Source organism: Myotis nattereri, assembly GCF_964212035.1.
Source record: "Myotis nattereri genome assembly, chromosome: 1".
In the NCBI taxonomy this organism is placed as follows: domain Eukaryota; kingdom Metazoa; phylum Chordata; class Mammalia; order Chiroptera; family Vespertilionidae; genus Myotis; species Myotis nattereri.
The window spans coordinates 202,458,162-202,479,364 of NC_138075.1; the positions used below are offsets into that span (position 1 = coordinate 202,458,162).

General features: G+C 39.2%; 1 protein-coding gene and 1 long non-coding RNA gene across 2 annotated transcripts in view; one reads left to right on the plus strand and one right to left on the minus strand.

Annotated features, from left to right (window-relative positions):
• The window catches only part of LOC308517288, a 131,666-nt gene extending 128,325 nt beyond the window's left edge, over window positions 1-3,341 (minus strand). Inside the window, exons 1-2 of the long non-coding RNA XR_013995824.1 lie at window positions 3,048-3,341; window positions 1,918-2,209 (exon numbers count right to left, since the gene is read on the minus strand). This is a non-coding gene — a long non-coding RNA (uncharacterized lncRNA). The remainder of the gene's footprint in view (window positions 1-1,917; window positions 2,210-3,047) is intronic.
• A 1,311-nt stretch (window positions 3,342-4,652) lies between these two features.
• The window catches only part of GABRA2 (gamma-aminobutyric acid type A receptor subunit alpha2), a 108,310-nt gene continuing 91,759 nt past the window's right edge, over window positions 4,653-21,203 (plus strand). The window contains exons 1-2 of the mRNA XM_081101970.1: window positions 4,653-4,787; window positions 7,578-7,693. Of these exons, the coding sequence (XP_080958096.1) occupies window positions 4,717-4,787; window positions 7,578-7,693 (187 nt within the window). The 5' untranslated portion in view covers window positions 4,653-4,716. The remainder of the gene's footprint in view (window positions 4,788-7,577; window positions 7,694-21,203) is intronic.

The window sequence follows — 21,203 nt, forward strand, 5'->3', positions numbered from 1 at the left end:
CTGTATATTTGTGTTTGTATGTGTGTGTATAATATGCATGTATTACTAGTATATATACATATATACATACTATCTTATAGAACTTAAAGATTCACAAAGTCTCCTAGGTTACATGGAGTAGTAGTTCCTTGGAGCATCAATGTCAAGTCTCTATATAGCTGGGCCTGAGAAGGGGAAGCTCTACAAAATATCTGTTTAAAAACATGAACAGTTTTGTAATGAATCTCAAAAATATACAATATTACAACATGTCGGGAAATCAAAATCAGACAAAACCAAGATCCCTCAATTCTCCATATTTCTTTTTATTTTTGATCCTCATATGGAAATGCCCTTAGAGACTCAGGTGTTGGGGATGGGAAATATATGAGCGACCCCTCTTCACCTCTCCCCCCTCCCCAATCTAATTCTTGGGAGAATAATTCAAACAAGTTAAGACAGAAGGTTTTGCACTGCCCTAGCCTGGTCAGGAATGGATTTGTCTGCGGCCAATTAGTTGTCAATTCTTCTACAGGATTGGTTGCCTTAGGACATGCTCCCCCCCCCCCAAAAAAAAAAAAAAATGTGGGTAGGACGAGCTTAGTCACGACCAATACAGTCTGGCTTTCAAATCACAGGCAGCTCACTGCACTCCGTCACAGGGAGGGAGAAGAAAACGAGGCTGCCTCTGTCAGATGTCTGTGGAAGCTGCACACTCCTAGGAGAAGTCTGCCTGGACTAGTGACACAGTAAAACATCAGCATGGAAGCAGCCATAAGCACTCGTAGATGTCCAACTGCCTGCAAGCTGCTTTTCTGATTTCCATTCCCTTTAAATCACAGCTAGCCGGCATCAATAACACTACAAAGTACTTTGTGAGAAAAAACAAGGTCATGGTGTTGTAATGCACTGTTTTGTGAGTCACTCTCAAATAAGGGCATATCCAAATGTATAGACTGTTTAAACATACAGGTCAAAAAAAAAAAAAAAAAAAGCCAAAGGTAACAATAATTGAAAACAGCTTGTGAAGTTACATGTAAGCGGATTGTATGGCAACGGAACTGTGTATTTAATAAGGGTGCCAATTGGATAAGGCTAATTCTTTGGGTGTAATTCATTCCAACAGATAAAAATTTTGAGATAAAGCAATTAAACTAAAATCCATAAATTGGCATTGGAATCCAGGGCAAAACTGTAGTGGTAAGTATGAGACTAATCTATGATGATATTGACAAAAATTGTGACATTCAGGAAAGATAAGTTTTGTTGGCGCATAGCAATTAAAGTTGGGAAGGAACCATGCACGGCTTAACTTCCATTATCAAAATATAAACAACTTGGCAGTAACCTAAATGGCGAAGTGATAAAGATTTTAAGGAAGATTGACTCACAGAAATAGAAAACAGGAAATACAGTAGCAAGTGAAGTGCTCACACCAAGTAGAAGAAGCTGAGATCCCCTAGCAACTAGGGCCTAGTTGCAAGGTTTTAAATGGCATGCTTTTATCTTTGTGAATTTCAATTAGACTCTGCAATGGGCAAGCCAGGAAGGAAATATTAACCATGGAGGAGAAAGGTGGTGTTCCATTCTTCACAGAGCATGCACAGAGGAGAGTAAATGTTTGTTCAGGTCAGTGGTCGGCAAATTGTGGCTCCCGAGCCACATGCGGCTCTTTGGCCCCCTGAGTGTGGTTCTTCCTAAGCCTTAGGAGTACCCTAATTAAGTTAATAACAATGTACCTACCTATATAGTTTAAGTTTAAAAAATTTGGCTTTCAAAAGAAATTTCAATCGTTGTACTGTTGATATTTGGCTCTGTTGACTAATGAGTTTGCCCACCACTGGTTTAGGTTGTAGTGTATTGAATACATATTTAGAAAGTGGTAATTATTAGGTTAAAAAAGAACAGCTTGAAATATTTACAATGTAAAGGTCTTACCCTCCTCACATCATCTTCAAAGGAAAGCTGAAATGTATGTGGAATAGCAGTGTCTGCTGTTATGAAAACTGTACCATCTAGGAAAAACATCAGAATTTTTGGTTCAAAACTAACGAAATTGAACAGTTCGGCACATATTGACTTCGAATGTAATATGACAGAAACATGTCAGTATACTTATCTTTTTCTCTTTCCTTTGAACGTGTCCAACGTTTGTAACTACTTCTCGAAGAGATAACAACCACTCTGCTTTGCCTCAGTAGGATGTGCATAACATTCTGTCTTATGTGCCCTACAAAAAGGAAAAAGGAAAATTTCAGTCTCCTCTCTCTCTCTCTCTCTCTCTCTCTCTCTCTCTCTCTCTCTCTCTCGTTCAAATTGCACATTTGGATTTTATCGCCTCAGATTAAATAGAGGGAAAAAGAGACAGAACAAACACAGGATACTGAAAGTGTACCATGGGGGCTGGAATTACAACAGGTCCCCTTTTCCCAGGGGAAAAAAAAAAAAAGCCCAGAGGGGAGAACCTCGCGTGCATTCTTCTCTGTTCTGCTCCCCACCCTGGGGGGAGAATCAAAGAGCTGCAGAAGTAGCAGAAACACTGCTTGTCTAATTTTGCTCGGGTCAGGGGTCAGGGTGGCGGATGTAAACTTTTTAGAGCTGTGCATTGCTTTGCTCACCAGGTAGGGAGGATGCCTGTGGAAAGAGATGGGGGAAGATAACTGCTGAGAGTGAGCGGGAGGTTTCCCAAGGCGCATACTCTGCACATGGACTTTCCCGAGCAGCTTGAGGGAAGTCTCCAACCCTCAGAGCTCGGCGGTGAAAGCTCCGGTGGATGGCAGGAGTGTGAAGGAATGAATGATGCATCTCGAGGGCTCAGGGAAATCAGAGAAACTTCCAGCTGTCTGATTCCACGAATGTGCCTTGAACTTGGTCCTGCGTGGAAGCGCTGATGACTAAGTACAGGCGTGATGAGTCCCCTCGCCCTCCAGCGGGAGCGGTACCTCTTTACCTCTCCTCCGCAGCCACGTCGCCCCAGAGCCAAATGTTGGGGGGCTGGCGAGAGGGCGCGGCTGCGGGGACCTAGGGACCCACAGACTTTGCATGAGCGACGCCTCACCCATACCCACCGGCAGCACCTGGGAACCTCCTCGGGGAGCCCGGTGGGCCGCCGCGGGGAGCGGTCTGTGGTGGCCGTGGGCACCGCTCCGCCCGCGCGGTGTGGACGCCCGCGAGCAGCGATCCAGTCGCCCCGAGGCTCCCGCCGCCGCCCGGGGCTGTGCCGCTGCAGGTGCCGGGGGAACCGTTCCCCGGGATCGGGGCGAGGGTGGGGGTCCTCACTTGCCCTGGATCTCGGGTAGCCCTCCTCCCGGGCCTGGCTCCTCCTCCTCCTCCTCCTCCTTCTCCTCCTCCTCCTCCTCCTCCAGGCTGGGGCTCGCGCCCGCCGCTGCCAGCGCGCACCGCGCCGCCTCCGCTCGCACCCCCCCCCCCCCCCGCTCCTGCCAACGCTCCCCCCTCCTCCTCTCCCTCCTCCTCCGCCCATCAGCGCCACTACGGACGCCTTCGCCGTCTACTCCGGCGCCGCCGCCGCTGCTCCCCGCGCTCCTCGGGCTCCCACCAGCCCTCCGCTCCAGCTCGCTGGGCTGCTGCAGCCGGTCTCTCCCGCTCTCTTCTCTCTCAAGTTTCCGATCTGCTCAAGATCGGAGCCGAGGGAGAAAAAGCCCCAGGTCTGCTCCTGGTTGCAGGTAAGGTCGCACGCGTTGGTCCCAGCAGGGACCCTTTCCCTGTGCCCCTGCCTCCCGTGCATGCCCCAGCTCCCGCACTCTCTCCGGCGCCCCGGGAACCGCGGAGGTTCGGGTCGCCCCCTCCCTCCGAGCCCATCCGAGAAAGAATTCCGGAACCCATCACGAGAAGCGTGTTGACAAGTGCAATGCGGGCGGAGACCCCCGCGCGGCTGCACGGTCGCCCGGCTCTTTGACAGTCTTCAACTTTGCACGCGGCGCCACGGAGCCTGCCAGCCGGGGTGGCCCCGGGCGCCCCGCGCTCCTGCCCGCCTGGTGGTCCTGGGCGCCCCGAGCAGCTGGCAGACGCCGCGTTTCTCAGCGGAGGAGCCTGACCCGGCTGCCTCCCAGACGTGGTCTTTGGCAACTGTGGATGGTCAGGGGGGGCAATGATGGTATTTTATTTTAGAGGGAGCGAAGAAGTGAAGGTGCGAGGACTGCAGCTCACTGTAATGGAAGGAATAACAATCGGAAAAGTGGGCTGGCTGCCCCCCGCCCAACCCCGCCACCGCTTTTCTCGCCTTGATCGCGGGGGTGGCCTTGGTGAAGGGGCTGGTGGCTTGAAGTGCCCATCTCTCCCCCGCCCCCCCTTTCATTATCCCCTCCAACCCATACTCCTCTCTAGCTCCTATGTCAATTCAGGGTCCCATGTGTTATTATTTGAATGTCTCTGTGTGAGCACAAAACAGTGTTTGCTGAGGATGGGCAAAGTGTGATTACTTGATCATCTGCCTGTCAAAAATAAATAAATAATTAATAATAATAATAATAATAATATAAAATAATAAATAAGAAAAGAAAAAGAAAAGGAAAGGAAAGAAGTAAGAAGAAAACTCACCAAATACAACCCTCGCTCACCCAGTCATCATACCATACACTCACTCTGCTGGAATAGCCTCCATAGCTTTAAATGCAATTACCGACTGAAATGGCAGTCTTTTGGGGCTATTCGGATGGTGGGGCTGAATTTAATTTTTAGTGTATTTTGGTTTTCTTTCATGGCTTTACCAGAGCTGCAATGAAGATGAAATTGAACATCGACAGCATGCAGTTACTGCTTTTTGTTTTCTTGATGTGGGACCCAATCAGGTGAGACATTTATCGTATTTGACTCTTTTAATTCAGAGTAAAGGTGTGTTTCTTGAATGGCATCAGGATAGGGGTGGCTTTTGAGAAGCTAGAGTATCTTGAAGTATTATTTCTAATGAAGAAGGATTGTACCAAGAAACTGAACTATGATGCAGTGGCAGAGATGATAAAAAGTTCACTGCTTCATGCTTTTCGGTATAAATGCAAAAGTGAACAGAAACATTGTCTTTAAAAAAAAAATCACTGAAGGAAACAATACCCTTTGAATGGCATGTTCTTGCAAAGAACTGATTAAGTTATATGCATATCATAACACCAAAATGCACTGAGGGAGTCAACAGCTTTCCTTTAAGCCACACAAACTGCACAAACTGATTTGAGTGTTAACTTAATTTTTCTTCTTTCTTTCTTTCTTACATTCTTTCTTTCTTCCTTTCTGCTTCTCTCTCTCTCTTTTAATGGTCTTGGCTCTTTTAATCAACACAGAAAACCTAACTGATATGTGAGCCTTAAGCCTCTAGGTGGAGGTAGTATACAACTTCACAATCACAAACAATAAGATAAAAGCTTGATTTATTAATCAACTTTTTACATTATTCATTTGGATAGCTTTTGTTCTTAAAATGGTTACTACCATAAAGAGTACTGATTTTAAACATGCAACTATTTTTTTTGCCTATGTTCTACAAACATGAAATAATTTTTATTGCTTTCAGTAACTTCATCATAGCTGTAGTCTTTTCTGATTGTTTATCACCAATGGGCATCTTTTATTTATTGACTTTAGTATGCTTTTAAGATAACAGGGGACGTAAAGTATAAGAGTCATAAAAAATGTTCATGTAACCATTCCTTTTTTAAAAAAAACAAAAACAAAACAACACCCTTATTATATCTCCATGTCCCTTAAAATTTTTCATTTTCCTCTCTAAATAGTTGTCCAAGTATGAAAATATTTTCTAGAATTGAGAAAAATCTCTTTATAAAGCCTTATTTTAATTGGAGAATATCTCATTAACACCTTAATACTGACTTTAGAAAGAAACTGTAACATGTAATTAAAAAAACACTTTTGACTGAAAATCTCTATGTGGAACTTTGGGACTGCTCTCTCAGTGATTGATTTTAAAATTAGCTTAAGGCAATATAGAAGCTTGAGGCTGGAGGATATGAGCTAATTTGCTTACATAATTTAAATATGTTTATCTTCAATTGGTGTTTTAATATTTTTCTGCTTTCAAGACAATATTTTAAGTTGGTTACCAATTTCTGATGCATTGTGACTATTTTTAGCTACTAGCTGTATAATCATTTAAATGCAAATGGACTCTGTCAATGATACTTTACACAATACATCTTGCTCGGCATGCAGATTACATAGAATCTTTTATTTTAAAGGAGTGAACAAAGGAGGTCAATTAATAATCTTTGAAAATCCTCAGCTTAACTGTATTTCTCTTTATTGGTTTTTTGTTCTCTATTTAACCACTAATGCTCATGCCAGTATTTTATTCTATTATATAAAAGATTCTATTTATTTATTTATTTATTTATTTATTTATTTATTTATTTTTGACCAATAATTTAAATCTCTGATTCATTCTGGGAAAAACGGCAGTGCAAAGGGACGTTCTGTTTTATACATCCTTTGCTTCTGCACCAGTTTGCTGGATGTCACAAAACCAGGCCTCTGGCTTTCTGATGGACAAATAATGGAGAAAAATCACTGTTTTTAACCCTCTTTCCTGTGATATTTTGAGACCATTTGTTCTTTCCACAAATTTACCACAGGCAGGCTTACAAAAGTAGCCGGGCATTTGAATCTCTGGGGCACCCCTGTCGCTCTTCTCCAAGTCCAGGCAGCAGGGTCTCCTCTATGGCTCTCTGCTGTTCCCTGTGTGCTGTGATCCTTTCAGAGCCCACCTCCACCTCCTGGCTGCACAGGAGCCTGGAACCCAGCCAGCAGAGTTCCCCTGATGTCTATATTGCACTTGGCCATTGGGTGGAGGTATACCCAAAGTAAGGAAAACATCTTGCTTTAAAAGAGAAAAAGACATAAAGAGAAAAAGGAAGACATTCATGAGGAAGATAAAGAAATTTAGTGCCTTGAAGGAAGCAATGTTTTTCTCAATTAATATTCGCATCACTGAAGAACGATTTCAGGGGATCCTTGGATTATTGTAGTTGGAATAACACTATTAATAGTTTCTGCATGTGATAATCTATAATCATAACATATTCTAGGGCAGTAATGGCGAACCTATGACACGCGTGTCAGAGGTGACACGCGAACTCATTTTTTTGGTTGATTTTTCTTTGTTAAATGGCATTTAAATATATAAAATAAATATCAAAAATATAAATCTTTTTTATACTATGGTTGCAAATATAAAAAAAAATTTCTATATGTGACACGGCACCAGAGTTAAGTTAGGGTTTTTCAAAATGCTGACACGCTGAGCTCAAAAGGTTCGCCATCACTGTCCCTAGGGAATGGATTTTAGGGGCGGGAGAAGGGATGACACACACACAATGCTGAGTAGTAGATATCTGGAAGAATTTTGACATCAAACTTTCTAATCATCTGGTATTTAGTAATCATTTTCCATAGCATGTTTACCTTCCCCATAGACATACTGGCATTTATAGAAGTGAAAAGAAGAGGAAAATGGGTTGCACTAATAGGGAGCCTTGCAATTCAAATCAAGAAAGAAGAGCATGTTGGTATTTTTGAAACACATATATGTATTTATATATATAATATATCAGTTTGTAAAATTATCTGTTTAGGTTGGTGCTGGCTAACATCCAAGAAGATGGGCCAGAAAACAACATCACCATTTTTACAAGAATTCTAGACAGACTCCTGGATGGTTATGATAATCGGCTTAGACCAGGACTCGGAGGTAAAAAGATTTTTACTTTCTTTTGAAACTCTCATGAAATAATGCCTTTAGAAGTTAAGGTCAGTATGTATATTCTGATACATTTTATGTATAAATGTATTTCACGTGTTAAAAAAGATAGTTAATAGAAAATAAGTCCTGACCTTTGGCATGAATAGCTTTGAAATTAGTTCATTTATAATAGCTAAGTTTTGTAAACTTAAGTGTATGCTAAAGGGTAACATTATTGGGCAGAAATGCTTGTAACATCTTTGGTTTCCCTCACCACATTTTACAGATGCCTGTTTTAATATCAGTACAGATATGTAAAAATGAGCTGCATAAATAATAGTGTCTGAGTTGTATTTCAACACATACTCTTTTTAGGATTCTGTGATGATATTTCTTATGCAGCATGTGGCATTTCTAAAACGCAGCACAGGTTTGGCATTCTTGAAACTTTCAAAGACATTTTCCATATATGTGAGCTGTAGGCCTACATTTATTGGGCTGTGGCACAGCTTGACTTGAAATGTAAACATTCCTTTTTCACCTCAGAAAAAAAATCTATTTTTTATTCATGAAGGTAAAGAAAATTAGGCTTGGCTAATATGTTAAATTTTAATTATCTTTTAGCATAGCTGGATGATACTAAGGAGATTAGGTGAGAGTAGGGATTCTGAGTCAAAATATTGTTACTCATCCCTTCTAACGTGAGATATTTGCTTTTTTTATTTGAATCCTGCAAAGCACCTTGCATCTTAAGAGAGAAGTGTCATAACCAGAAATATGACACATTGTATCTCCCAGAAATAATTCAGTTGACTAATCTACACTTAGTTTTCCAAAAGTAAAAAAAAAAATGGAAAGGAACAGAATATTTCCTTAGTAATTAATATGTCTAATGCTCATGAATATAAGGTACTACTGTCCATGTTAGCATACATGACCATGTGCTATTGCCAAACATATACAATAGAAATATGCCTAGCATAAGGCTTTCACAATTCATGATAGACATTTGAGAGGTAGATTGTACTAAGGCAGATATTTTTCCTAAGCCATAGATTTTATTGTTTTTAAGCAAATGATGTGCTATCAAAAATGTTTGAGCTAGACCTTGGCTTTTGTCTCTGAGGCTCTAGGAGAAAGAATGACACTGTGGTTGTATGGTGGGTAGTAGAAACGACTTGTTGCAGGACATGGGTGTTGCCATTTATCTCTTTATATTTATTTTGTAATATTCTGTACATTCATTTTTACTGCCATTGTCAGGACTCAACTAGAGATCCCTGTCACCATATTATTTGGGTTAATACAATAGATTAAATGGATCTCCTTGCCTAGTGTTTTTTGTTCCCTAAATTTTATCTGCTATTATACATATTGTAATGTTATTTGTATTCTTTTATTCTTATGGTGCTTTTATATGTCACTCTATTCTCTCGATTAGATATCTTCCTTGGCTCCCCATTGCCTTCAGTCAATGGCCGTGAGGAGTAGTGGAAAGAACATGGGCCTTGGAGGCCGATAGATCTAGATTGAAGTTTTTGTTCCACCCACACCCAAAGCTAAGCTGTGGCCAGATTGTCTCTGCTTCCTTTTATTTAAAGTAGCCATGCTGTATCTCCCTTTTTACCTCATAGGTTTGATGATAGGATCACATAAACAAAAAATATACATAAAGCTGGTGCCACACACTAACAGTTCAACAAGATCTATTCCATCTCTCCTCCCTTAGATATCTAAGTTGCCAATCAAGGTTTTCTACAATCTACTTCTCTGGTCTCATTTTTTTGTTTTCCCTCTCATGTGTTCTGCACTTCAAATGCATCAATTCATTTTCCCTTGATAATCCAGTCGAGTCTTCTCCCATGGCCTTTGGTCATATTACCTGCCTCTAATTGAAATTATTTTTCCTCATCCTCTCTGATGATCTAAACTTTACCTTTCCTATAAGGACCACCTCAACACTCGTCCTCTTTAGTAAAGATTTTTCATAACTAAATTGAAGCACCCAGATTCAATTTTCTCTCTCTTGAAATTCTTTAGCAGTTGTTGGCTCTATATCTCATTTGGTACTTATTATGTGCTATCTTGGATTATTTATTACCTCTTTAGGTGTCTCTTGTTACTTTAACAAGATTGCAAGCTCATTGAGGCAAGATATTGTATCATAAATCCTGTGTGCCTCAGCAACTAAATATTGATTTGCATATTGTGGCCGTAAAATAAATGTTGATGGCTTGATTAACTTTTCTGTGACCAGTTAATCATCTGTAAAATGGAGCTACTCATATCTGGCTGACCATGTTGAAGTGATATGTTGAGCATCATGCTGCAGAATTGTAGTGTTGCTTAGTGAAGGGAACTTAACTTTAGACTGCGGAGATTCAGGAAAAATCCTGGTTCTGGTACTGAACAGTCCTATGACCTTTGAGTACTGAGCCTCTCTGGGTCACATTTGTCCTGTATAGAAAGAGGGTACTGATAGTAATATTCTTAGAGTTTTGATGAATGACGTATGCAAAGAATTTAGCACAGTAACTGGTATAGAGCAGAAAGTTAATAAATAATAACTAAAAGAATTTGAAAAACTTCCCAAATGTACTGTTGTAAATTTAAATTATTATTATGGTTACTTCTGCATCCAAAATTCTTAGCCTGAATGTTCACATGTCATTCCAGATAGAAAGTTCAGGGAAATTACTGTGTCATTATGTCCCAGAAATTAATAAGGGAAAAATGGGCTTGATTCTATTTTAATATATCAAGCTGAGCATCTCTATTGATGAATAATTTGGGTAATTAATCTCAATTATTATTTTCTTTCCTTTGTGAGTTTCATATAAATGAATACACAAGAAAGTGCAATCAGTTTTGGACCAGGAGTTAGAAAAATTATTCTTTTCACCTGGCTGTGTCACTTACTAGATCTTACTTCGACAAGATACTTAGACATTCTGAGCGCTGGTATTTTCTGTGGGAATGTGGACATAATTGTATTTTATTCTGAGAGAAGGAAGGGAAATTGGGATTCATATATGTAACAAAGGTTATGCAATATATTGAGTGATAAAATTTTAAGATATTTAATGATTAATAATAGGTCTTCTTTAAAAATTAAGTCAGATCCTGCCACTCAACTGCTCAAAACCCTGCAATGGTTTCCACTTCATTCATAATTAAGCCGGATTTCTTGTGCTGGCCTACAAGGGCCTGCAGGACCTGCCTCTCTATTCTCCCTCTGACCTCACCTCACCCAGCTCTCCTTGCTGCTGCTGCTGCTGCTGCTGCAGTCACACTGGCTTCCTTTCTGCTCACTGAGCGCACCAAGACACTCCTGGGAGCCTTTTCCCTGGATCTCCATTGATCTCACCTTCTCAATGAGACCTATCCTGACCAACCACATAAATACAAGATAATTTCTATCTTTGTTAATTTATGTCAATTGCTTATTTTTGTCTATTTTGCTAGAATATAGGCTATTTGAGGTCAGGGATTTTGGACAATCTGTTGTTTGGTTCACAAGCATCGGTAAGCACTCCATTGAACATATCTTGAATAAATATTAATTGTATTTATTTATTTAATTTTATTTTAATATGCTACCAGGAAAAGAATCAACTATAGGACTTCTTCTTTTTTTTTTTTTTTTTTTTTTTTGGACTTATTCTTAAAATAAATGGAACGATTGTCATTTAATTACCATATTAGACTTTCACTCTTAATATCAGCATATTTAAGGCCGAATTCTTGGTGAATTGGAATCTTTGTTACACCTATTACTCAGACTCCTGATTTAATCTTAGATGTAATTCTGCCATGAACAAGCTGTGATTTGGGATGATTCATTTATCTGAACTGTGACTTCATTTTCTCATCTGTAAAATGGGAGAAATTCTTACTCTGTTTATATCTCACAGGAATATTGTGGGGCTCACCTAGTAAATTAAAATTCTTAAGAAAGCATAATGTGACGTACACTTGGTAAGTATTATATTGTTAGGAATAGCAGAGTTCTTCAAGGAGAATATCATCTATCCTTTAAAATCATGACCAGAAAATATTGCTATGTCTTGTGCATTTTTTGGTTTACTTCCTTGTGAGCCTGGAAACTTGAGATGGGGTTGCCTTTATATCTTATCTACCAAGACCACACATTCAGATTAGTTAGAATGAATAACTGAATCAATTTTTTTCCCTTTTGTCTTCATTTTAGTCATTGGAGCTAACAATTCATCGTATGGCTCATCTATTTCTATATTCCATAAAAGGCTTTCCAATTGTTAGCTGATGAAAGGAGCAACATTTGTTTTTTGGATGAATTTTATGGGGTCATTGGAAAAATGAATGTGTAGACAGGCCTTGTATATTTTGACAGCTAACATCCACAATGCTAAACAGTGACAACTATTAGAAATGACAAGGCTTGCTATCTAAATTATAGATTCAGTCTGGAAAATCTGGATTGAGTACCATGCTTAATTGCATTTCAAAAGCTGTTTTGAGGAACCTTTTTCTCCCCTCACCCCATTCTCTCATTTTATACTCTGAAACCTTGAAGAATCTTTCAGCTGAAAACCATGAAAAACATGATGTACAATCATAGACTTAGTGGCTGAGGGTGAATTTTCAACTTCACTCTTGGATACTTATCCTTAAGCTATAGGGAGATGTGTGATAGCATGTTCTATGCATTTTACTACTCTCAAATTTATAAAAATAAACTATAGGCTATTCAGTGGCAAAAATAATATAGAAAAATCTGATCTCTTCCAGAACCTAAGAGGAGTCTGACCTCAAAATAACATCTTATTACTCTATAAATAATGGTTAAGATCGATGCTTCTGGATACCAACATCTTTGGATTTCAATTCTGTTGCCACCATATATTAACTACAAGACTTTTAACATGTTACTCAACCTCTCGCTGCTTTTGCTTCTTTATTTGTACAATGAGAGTAAATTATGTGACATTGGTTTTCTTGGATTTAATTTTTTTAAACATTTTTATTGATTTCAGAGAGTAAGGGACAGGGAGAGAGAGAGAGATAGAAACATCAAAGATGCGAGAGAATCATTGATTGGCTGCCTCCTGCACACCCCCAATTGGGGATCAAGCTCGTAACCCAGCATGTGCCCTTGACGGGAATTGAACCCAGGACCTTTCATTCCACAGGCTGACACTTTATCCACTGAGCCAAGTCGGCTAGGGCTGGATTTAATTTTTTAAAATCTAAATCCTTCAGACAGTTTCTGACATGCAGACTAAAACCTCAACACATATTTATATTATCGCTGGTATTGTTGGTCCCATTCCATTACTCCTATGAATGCAATAAAGGGCATCACCCAATCTTTCACTTAATTTATAACAGCTGTGACAACAAAAAATAATAAAATTGTAGCTCATATAACCCACTTTTAAAGAAAGGAGATGTTTGTCTATCTTATACAATTGGTTGCATTTGGCAGACACACCTGTGTATATTTATGGAATCTCTGTAAAAAAAACCTATCACAAAAGAGGTATGACATATTTAGTGCTTTTTGTAATTATTATCATGACATGTAACAATTTGGCATCACCAATTCACGATAATGAATTTCCCTATAGGAGCAAAGTTATGTTTACAGGAAAAAAGCTCATGATAAGACATCAGTGGTGATTTTAGAGACGGAAAACTGGAAGAAGTATATCAACCAACCTAACCTGGGATGTGCCAGGCACTTCAGCGCCAAAAGCTTTGGGTCTTGCAACTCGAGGGTGTATGCCTGATGCTTGCCAGCATCGTATGAGGTGAGGGGTGGTGGAGGCATCTGGAGGGGTCTTCGATCTCCCTAAAGAATTAAGGAGGGAGAAGGGGGGAAGTAGGCTGCAGGATGAGCACAAAGGAGGAGATTGAGCTGTCAAGAAGTTCTAATCTCAGATGGAGGGAACGTAAAGTCCAGGTATTGGGGACTCAGCTTCTTTGAAAAGTTGTGAGATTTGGGATTCATCTCATTCAGCCGCTGTGATTGGGGCTGATGCTCTCCAAGCGGCACGAGAAAGCTAGATTCTGGTCTATCTTCCCATCTGACTTAGATCTCTGGGATTCCTGGAAGTGTTCATGGGATGATAATTTTCAGAATACGCCTCGGCATCGGAAAATTTCAGAGACTTTTTTTCACTCTCTACCACCAGATCTTCTCTACTCTCTTGAGTTTGCCTAAAGGTCATGGGAATGCCGCATTTGATTATTTCATGAGTGAGAAAATGGAAATGAGTTAGGGTGATTTCACACAAGGGTGTAAATAGCTTTCAGGAAATGTGTCAGTGACTAATATCAAGTCATTTGTCATTTCCTATTTATTTAAAGTTACTCTGTGGAAAGCATGAAACATGGAAAGCAGAAAGGTGCTCGCTGCCTGAAGTGGGATTCTACCAGGGAGGCTGAAACTCTGGGCATGCCTTCCAAAGTCAGTTCCTTCAATGTTGTCGCCTGGTCTGCGGCTCTCCCTCTGGCACTGAAATAATATGGGCTCCATCACAGTGCATGTTAGGTTACACACACACACACACACACACACACACACACACACACACACACAACATGGGAAGTTATGGACATATATTTGGATCCTTTCTAATATTTCAAGGCAAGACTAAGGAACATGTTAGTGTTTCTGCACACCCTCACTACCGCTGTGTGTTGCTTGCCCACTCCTCATCAGAGAATCTTACGAAGACAGACTTCTTCTGAAATGTTTAGAGTGAGCTAATTTTGCAGAACATTTTCTCAGGTTGTTGTTTTAACTAGATATGTAGCTTGCAATTATTTCACAGGAAAGGCAGAATGAGTACATGGAAGCAATACTATGCCTTATATTGCATGGTGAAATTTATATTCCCAAGTAGCGTCTCTCCAGCAAAATCCAAGTAACCTCATCGAAGTATGTGACCCAGAGAATATTACCTATGTTTTAATGATCTAACACCAAGGCTTTGTTTTTCCCTTAAAACATTTTTGGTTAATAGTAGTTTGTTCTCTCAACCATTGCCTCTAGAAAGTTGTTGCCCTCAGCCATAATTTTGAGGGATTGTTGTTTTTTTCTTTTTTTTAGGCACAACATACCTCACCCACTGTATTGTTGCCCTCTAGCATTTAAACTCAAGTGCAATCAAAGAGTTTCTGTTTTTCCTCCTCTGGAAACATACAGTGGATGAACTGGACCATACGCATGACTGATCCATTTGTGTTAGTATTATTTTTTTATTGCTACAGCTCAATCATATTGTAGAAATCTATGTTACTAGTGGCGATGGCCAAGTAAACAGCTTGGCCAGTCAGTAATTCATTACTCTTCCATGTATCAACATAGAAGGAGTCAAATGAAATTATTCTAGCTTGCTGTTCCCTAACACATGTCTATTGAAGACTTCCTATGTTCCAGACATTTGTAAGATATAACAACGTAAATGTGTAGTGATGGTCTCCAGGGGATGACCTTCCTTGGAGGACAGATAAGGCAGATACACTATAATGGTTAATATAACTTGAAACACTAGAACACATTGTCCCATTATAAGAACATACTATTGAAGTTTAGAAAAGTAAGAAATCACTTTTACTTGTACCATATATATTTCTGTTCCTTATGCAGAGTTCATTTATTCAACTGATTTTTATTAAGGGCCAATGATTTGCTGGGTCCTACTTTAAATACGATGATGAACAAGAACCAATCATTGCAGAAATTTACATCACACCAGATTTTGGCTCTTTCTGCCTTTTGAGTGTCCTTGACATTAGTTTCTTTTTTCCCCTTCTTATATAGATTATAAGAATACTATATAATCATGCTGTATTTCTTTTGTTGGACTGTAAGTTTTATCTCAGAAAGGGGGAAGTGATTTCTGGTATATTTACTGCCAGGCTGAGAGTCATGCTATCTAGGGAACTAAATAGCAATCAGAGAGCATGTCTGCTGTAGCGGTGATGAGAGTGTTTGAGTTGGGTGGCATTACCAGATGTAAGAAAGTAAGTGTTAATCCCATTGGAAACTTCTGGATACTACTCAGTTCTCTTTTTAAGGGCAACTTATTTTCTGCCCTTCTTAATTTGTTTTCAGCTGCAGATGAGTTAAATAATAACTACATATGTCCTATGCAATAAAAAAATAAATGACATGAGGTGTAATATAATAAGTATTTGGATTTTTAATATTCCTGATAAAACAGAATTCTGAAAACTTATTTTTAACTTGATATACTCCCATTCCTTGAGGTACATATTTTATCATTTAAGAGTAAGGAATGAAGAGAATAAAATTAATGTTTAAATTCAAAAAGATTTCACGTAGAAGCTCATCAAATTAGGGAAATCTATTTATCATAAGACATTGGTCCCTTAGAATCCCCGTTGGGTTTTCTAATTTTAAGTAACTTACCATAGGTAGTAGTTTTCAAATCTTTGTAAGTTTTTATTATGTTTTCAAAAATTTTAAAAAAACTAATATGTAGGAAAATATGAGTCCATATCTACCTTAATTTGACATAAGTGATGTGAATTTTTATCTTTTTACATTTCTACTTGATTTTTTAATATTTAAAACATATTAAAAATTGATTTCAGATAAAATTTAAAAATATAGTATTCTGTTATAAGAACAACCTTTTTATAAACATCTTTAATAACATTCAGGGTGTTAGCTCCCTGTTAGGGGAACGAATGCAAAATGTAGCACAAAGATTGTTCCAGTCATGTATATGGGTCCATTCTATCTGTATCAGAAGATATTATCAGTTAGCATATTATGATTTTGATTTAAAGCATAACAAAAAGGTAAGATTTTTCTTTTTCTGATTTAGTATTCACAGAAAAATATATATCCAAATTAAAATACTGCTCTTTTCAACTATTTGATGGAGATGGTTAGTAAAGTCTACTAGATTTTAGAAATATTTCAGAAATATGATCTAATGAGTGGTACAATGAATTTCTCCTATGAGTAAAGGAGTAGAGATATGTCCTGAGGTTAAGAAGGTTGAAGAAAGGATAAGAACTATAAATGTCTTCTAATAGCATTCCCAAGTCCATTATCTATATTATGTTTTATAGTGGTATCCAAAGTATTTTAGTCAGTATTGGGGAAGCCTTTGGCTTTCATTTAAGAAGGTGAAAGGACAGGTGCTTTTAGAATGGTGTGTATTAAAAGCTTTCCAGGGCAAAGAGATCTCCATGCCTGAATTGGAGGAGTGGTCAGAGGAAGGGAACAAATGTCATGGGAGACATTTAAAAAGAGATGGAAGGTTTCCACTTGACTTGTAGGTACTCAAAGAAAGTTTTAGATTTGAAGTAAAAGATGCTGAATTACTGCTCAGATATTTGGGTTGGGGAGTTCAAAATTTTTCAATTATGAATTTTTTAAAAGCTCTTATAATAGAATTAAGCAAATCTGCCATAGTCAGAGAATTGTGGTAAATGGAACTAATTAATTTTTGTTACCATGATTGCATGGAGCAGTTCTCCAATTTCTTAAGATAGAAAATAGTGAACTAAAATGCCAGGCAGATTTACAAGGAAGATTAAGATTTGGATACCAAGAGGGAAGAAGTCTTAATTAAAAGAAAATGGAATTTCGAGGCTGGTGTTCAGGTCAGGTAGAGGGAAATATAGGAGGGTAGATTTAATTAGTTATCTAGGGCATGTGAGAGAATAATCATCGAAGCAAAAACTGTGAGGCTGATGACTGTGCTTTGTAGAATAGCAAAAGAATGGGCCCAACAGATACTAGAGGAGTTGGAGCTTTAGGATCTTGAGAGAGTAAATGGGGTAGCTTAGGTGGTGAAATGTTATAAAAGGTGAATGTAGAGCCATTTTAAAGGATGTTGTATTAGAACTTCACAGTAAATCCCTAGATCACTAAAAATTAAAACTGAATATTCATTTAGCATTGTGAGTAGCTTTTGCCTTAATAACCATTAGTTACAAGATCAAAGATAACTAACAGGAAATAGTAAATAGAACCATACTATTAATAGTGTTTAGAGTAAAGTATGTCACCAGTTAAAAGAGATTAAATGACAAACATGACTTATTATTCTTAAAACGTATAAACCAGAATGACAGTGTCAGAAGTCTTAAAATCAGAGTATCAGGAAGATGAAGTAGTAAGAATATTGCTGTAGAAGAATCCATTTCAACTTGCATTCTTTAGGACTTCTCAGGTAATCTGAAGGGCTCTTGAAGGTGTTTTTGGCTGCCACCAAACTGGTATTATGACTCATAGCTTTAGCAAGGAGGGTCATGTAGGCTTCCTTTTTTCTAATATTTTTTAAAATTGATTTCAGAGAGGAAGGTAGAGGGAGAGAGAGAGAGAGAGAGAGAGAGAGAGAGAGAGAGAGAGAGAAACACCAATGAGAGAGAATGCGTGTCCCCCACTGTGGATCGAGCTGGCAACCCGGGCATGTTTCCTGACCAGGAATCGAACCATAACCTCCTGGTCCATAGGTCAATGCTCAACCATTGAGCTACGCCGGCTGGGCAAGAGTCATGAAGGCTTTCCTATGGGACCCAGTCATTAACTCAGGATGGAGTTATTTACATTTTGATGCAGTTCTGCTTATTACACACGGATGTTACCAGCCTTTGTCACTCTCCTTTAGCTGCTGCTACACTCAATCCGCTCTTTGTCATTTTTGGTGACATCTTCTCATACAGGCATGCCACACTCAGATATCTAACTGCCACCAGTGGCAGGGGGCAGCTGCAGTTTCCGCCACTGTCCCTGCTGCCTCAGAACAGCTGGGAGGTTAAGCCAAATCTATCAGCAGATGAGGAAAGTGGGCAGGTGCATGTTTCAGAGAGTGGGTATGAGAGTTAGTCAGGTGGAAAGCACATGTCTCTTCATCAGAGCCTTTCCCTCTAGGGAACCGTTCTGTGACCTGTCATTTTCGTAATTTCCCCCACCACTCAGAGAGGGCGGTGTGGTACTTTACATATTCCTGTCCAAAGACATTAGGAGAAGGCACAAGAATCCCACTGACTTTTTATAGTGCACAGGGAAGCAACTGGGAAACAAAGGAAGCCTTGCTCCCTAACATTGGGATAGAATAATAAATATAAGTGATAGGATAATATCATTGTAGCCTTTATCGGTTAAGGATGTGTTTGTAAGAAACAGAACAAAAATCTATCTACAGTGATTTCAGTGGGAAATCAATTTTTCTCACAAACAAGAAGTCTAGAGGTAGGTGCTGTTAGTACTGGCTGAATTCTTAAAAGACAGCATCAAGAACCCAGACTATTTTTCTATGTCTTCCTCGTTAGTGTTCAGTTCTGGCTTCTGCAGCTCTAGCTATCATCTCCATGACCCAGCCTGGAGTTAAAGGAAGAGAAGGCACCAGCTCCATTAGTTCATTTCGTCAGGAAAATACACCTTCCCAGCATTTGCAGTTGGTTTTCACCTCTATCTCATAGCTATTTCCTGCTAGGAGAGCATCTGAGAAAAATAAGTGTCTTTCCTGGGCTTGGGCACATTTCTGCCCTAAACAAAATTGGAGATTTCTTACAAGGAAGATTGGTTGGATATTCAGTCAGTTACTTGCAAGCAATGCCTACCAGATCTACTAATGCTAACAGAAAAGTTACTTAACCTCTCTGTGCCTCAATTTCCTGCTTTGAAAAATGAAAAAATATCAGTGACAATGATACGATGATACATCTAGAGTACTTAAAAGTTGAATTGCATATGAACTTCCAAGGTGGTGATTGTTAAAATGCAGATTTTGATTGGGTTTGTCCCTCTGGTTCTTAAGAGTCTGCATGTCTAATAGGCCCCCAGATGCTGCTGATGCTGCTAGTCCTTGGGCCATACTGATAGCAAGGCAGTACTCAGCTATGGCTGCCAAGCTGTACAAGCCCATGGTGCATTATAGAGAATGGAATGGAATGAAGAGAAGGGACCCTGGAAGTGCTCTGTTTGATGTTATATCAGTGGTCGGCAAACTCATTAGTCAACAGAGCCAAATATCAACAGTACAACGATTGAAATTTCTTTTGGGAGCCAAGTTTTTTAAACTTAAACTATAAAGGTAGGTACATTGTTATTAACTTAACTAGGGTACTCCTAAGGCTTAGGAAGAGCCACAATCAAGGGGTCAAAGAGCCGCATGTGGCTTGTGAGCCGCAGTTTGCCGACCACGGATCTAGCTCCTCTTGGAACTCACTTCCCTTCTCCCAATTCTGTGTCCCTTTACCATTCTTCATCTGGTTCATTCTTCGGTTCCTGTGTATCTTCTCTCTTCTTATATGTGCTTCCTAAGCTTCTGTAGTTTTAACTCATTGCTTTTCACTCTAAGGATTTCCCTAGGCAAATGAATAGAAAATAAGGTTCTTATTCATCCCTTAACCTCAAACATTAACCCATATGTGCATGACCTCTCATCCTGATCCTGTTTTATGATGCAAAGTTGCTCCTTTTTGCCCAGATGAACACCCTTGTATGACCACCCATCACTTTCAGGATCAGCTCCGGAGAATTTAATGTAGTGGATACAGGCTCTGGCCTCTGTTCACTGTTCTGACCTCATCTTTCACTATATATCACTATCTTGAGCAAAGGGGACTGAATTCACTGACCTTCTTTCAGTGTTTATCTTTTAATACATCTGGCTTTTGCTAGCCTGTGGGCCTTTAGGCAGGCTATTGATTCTGTCGGGAACACATTTTTCTTTCTCCTGGTTCTAGCTTAGATGTTATTACTTTCTAGCAGCCTTATATGACTAACATATGCACCCCTCCCCCCCACACACACACACACCACATTTCTATGGAACAAATCACCCGTTACTACATTTGGCATCAAATCATTGTGCGCTTTTGTAACCCTGTGTTCCACTGATTGGACTCTGAGATCTCTAAAGGCAGACATTTATTACTCTTTGTGTGTTGCTCTAGCCCAGGAATGTTTAATGCTTCTAGGAGGTAGATAGTAATCATGATATTTGTTGAATAGATGAATAGACAAATGACATACTCTGTTTTTTTCATACATGAAATTTCTCAAACTCCTAGAAAGTAAATTTTGCCACCTAAAACTGCTTTTCATCCTGTGGTTCCCTTGCATGGTTAGTGGCATCCCTATTTGTCAAGTTGCAAGAGCTGAAAATCCATCTGAGAATAACTTTCCAAATTATCTTTACTCCTTTCTGGTCTCCTGATTCTAGTTGTGCTATGCTCTCATACACAGACATCTAACTGATTGGCCAGCTTGTTTATAAATAAATAATTAACTTTAAAAATTTAGAAATGAGGATTTCTGTCTTCTAATGGCAGATCTGGTGACCCCAGGCTGAAATTCCCAATAGAAATAGCAAATGAAATTAAATTGATGACAGCATTTGAAACTAAGCAACAGTTTTCCTATTAAAGGGGTATGCCCTCTACATTTAGCTAGAAATCTCATTTAGCCCATGTCAAGTTATCTATCTGACCATTAAATAATAGCAAAGACCTCCATACCCCTAAAAAATACCCATAAAAC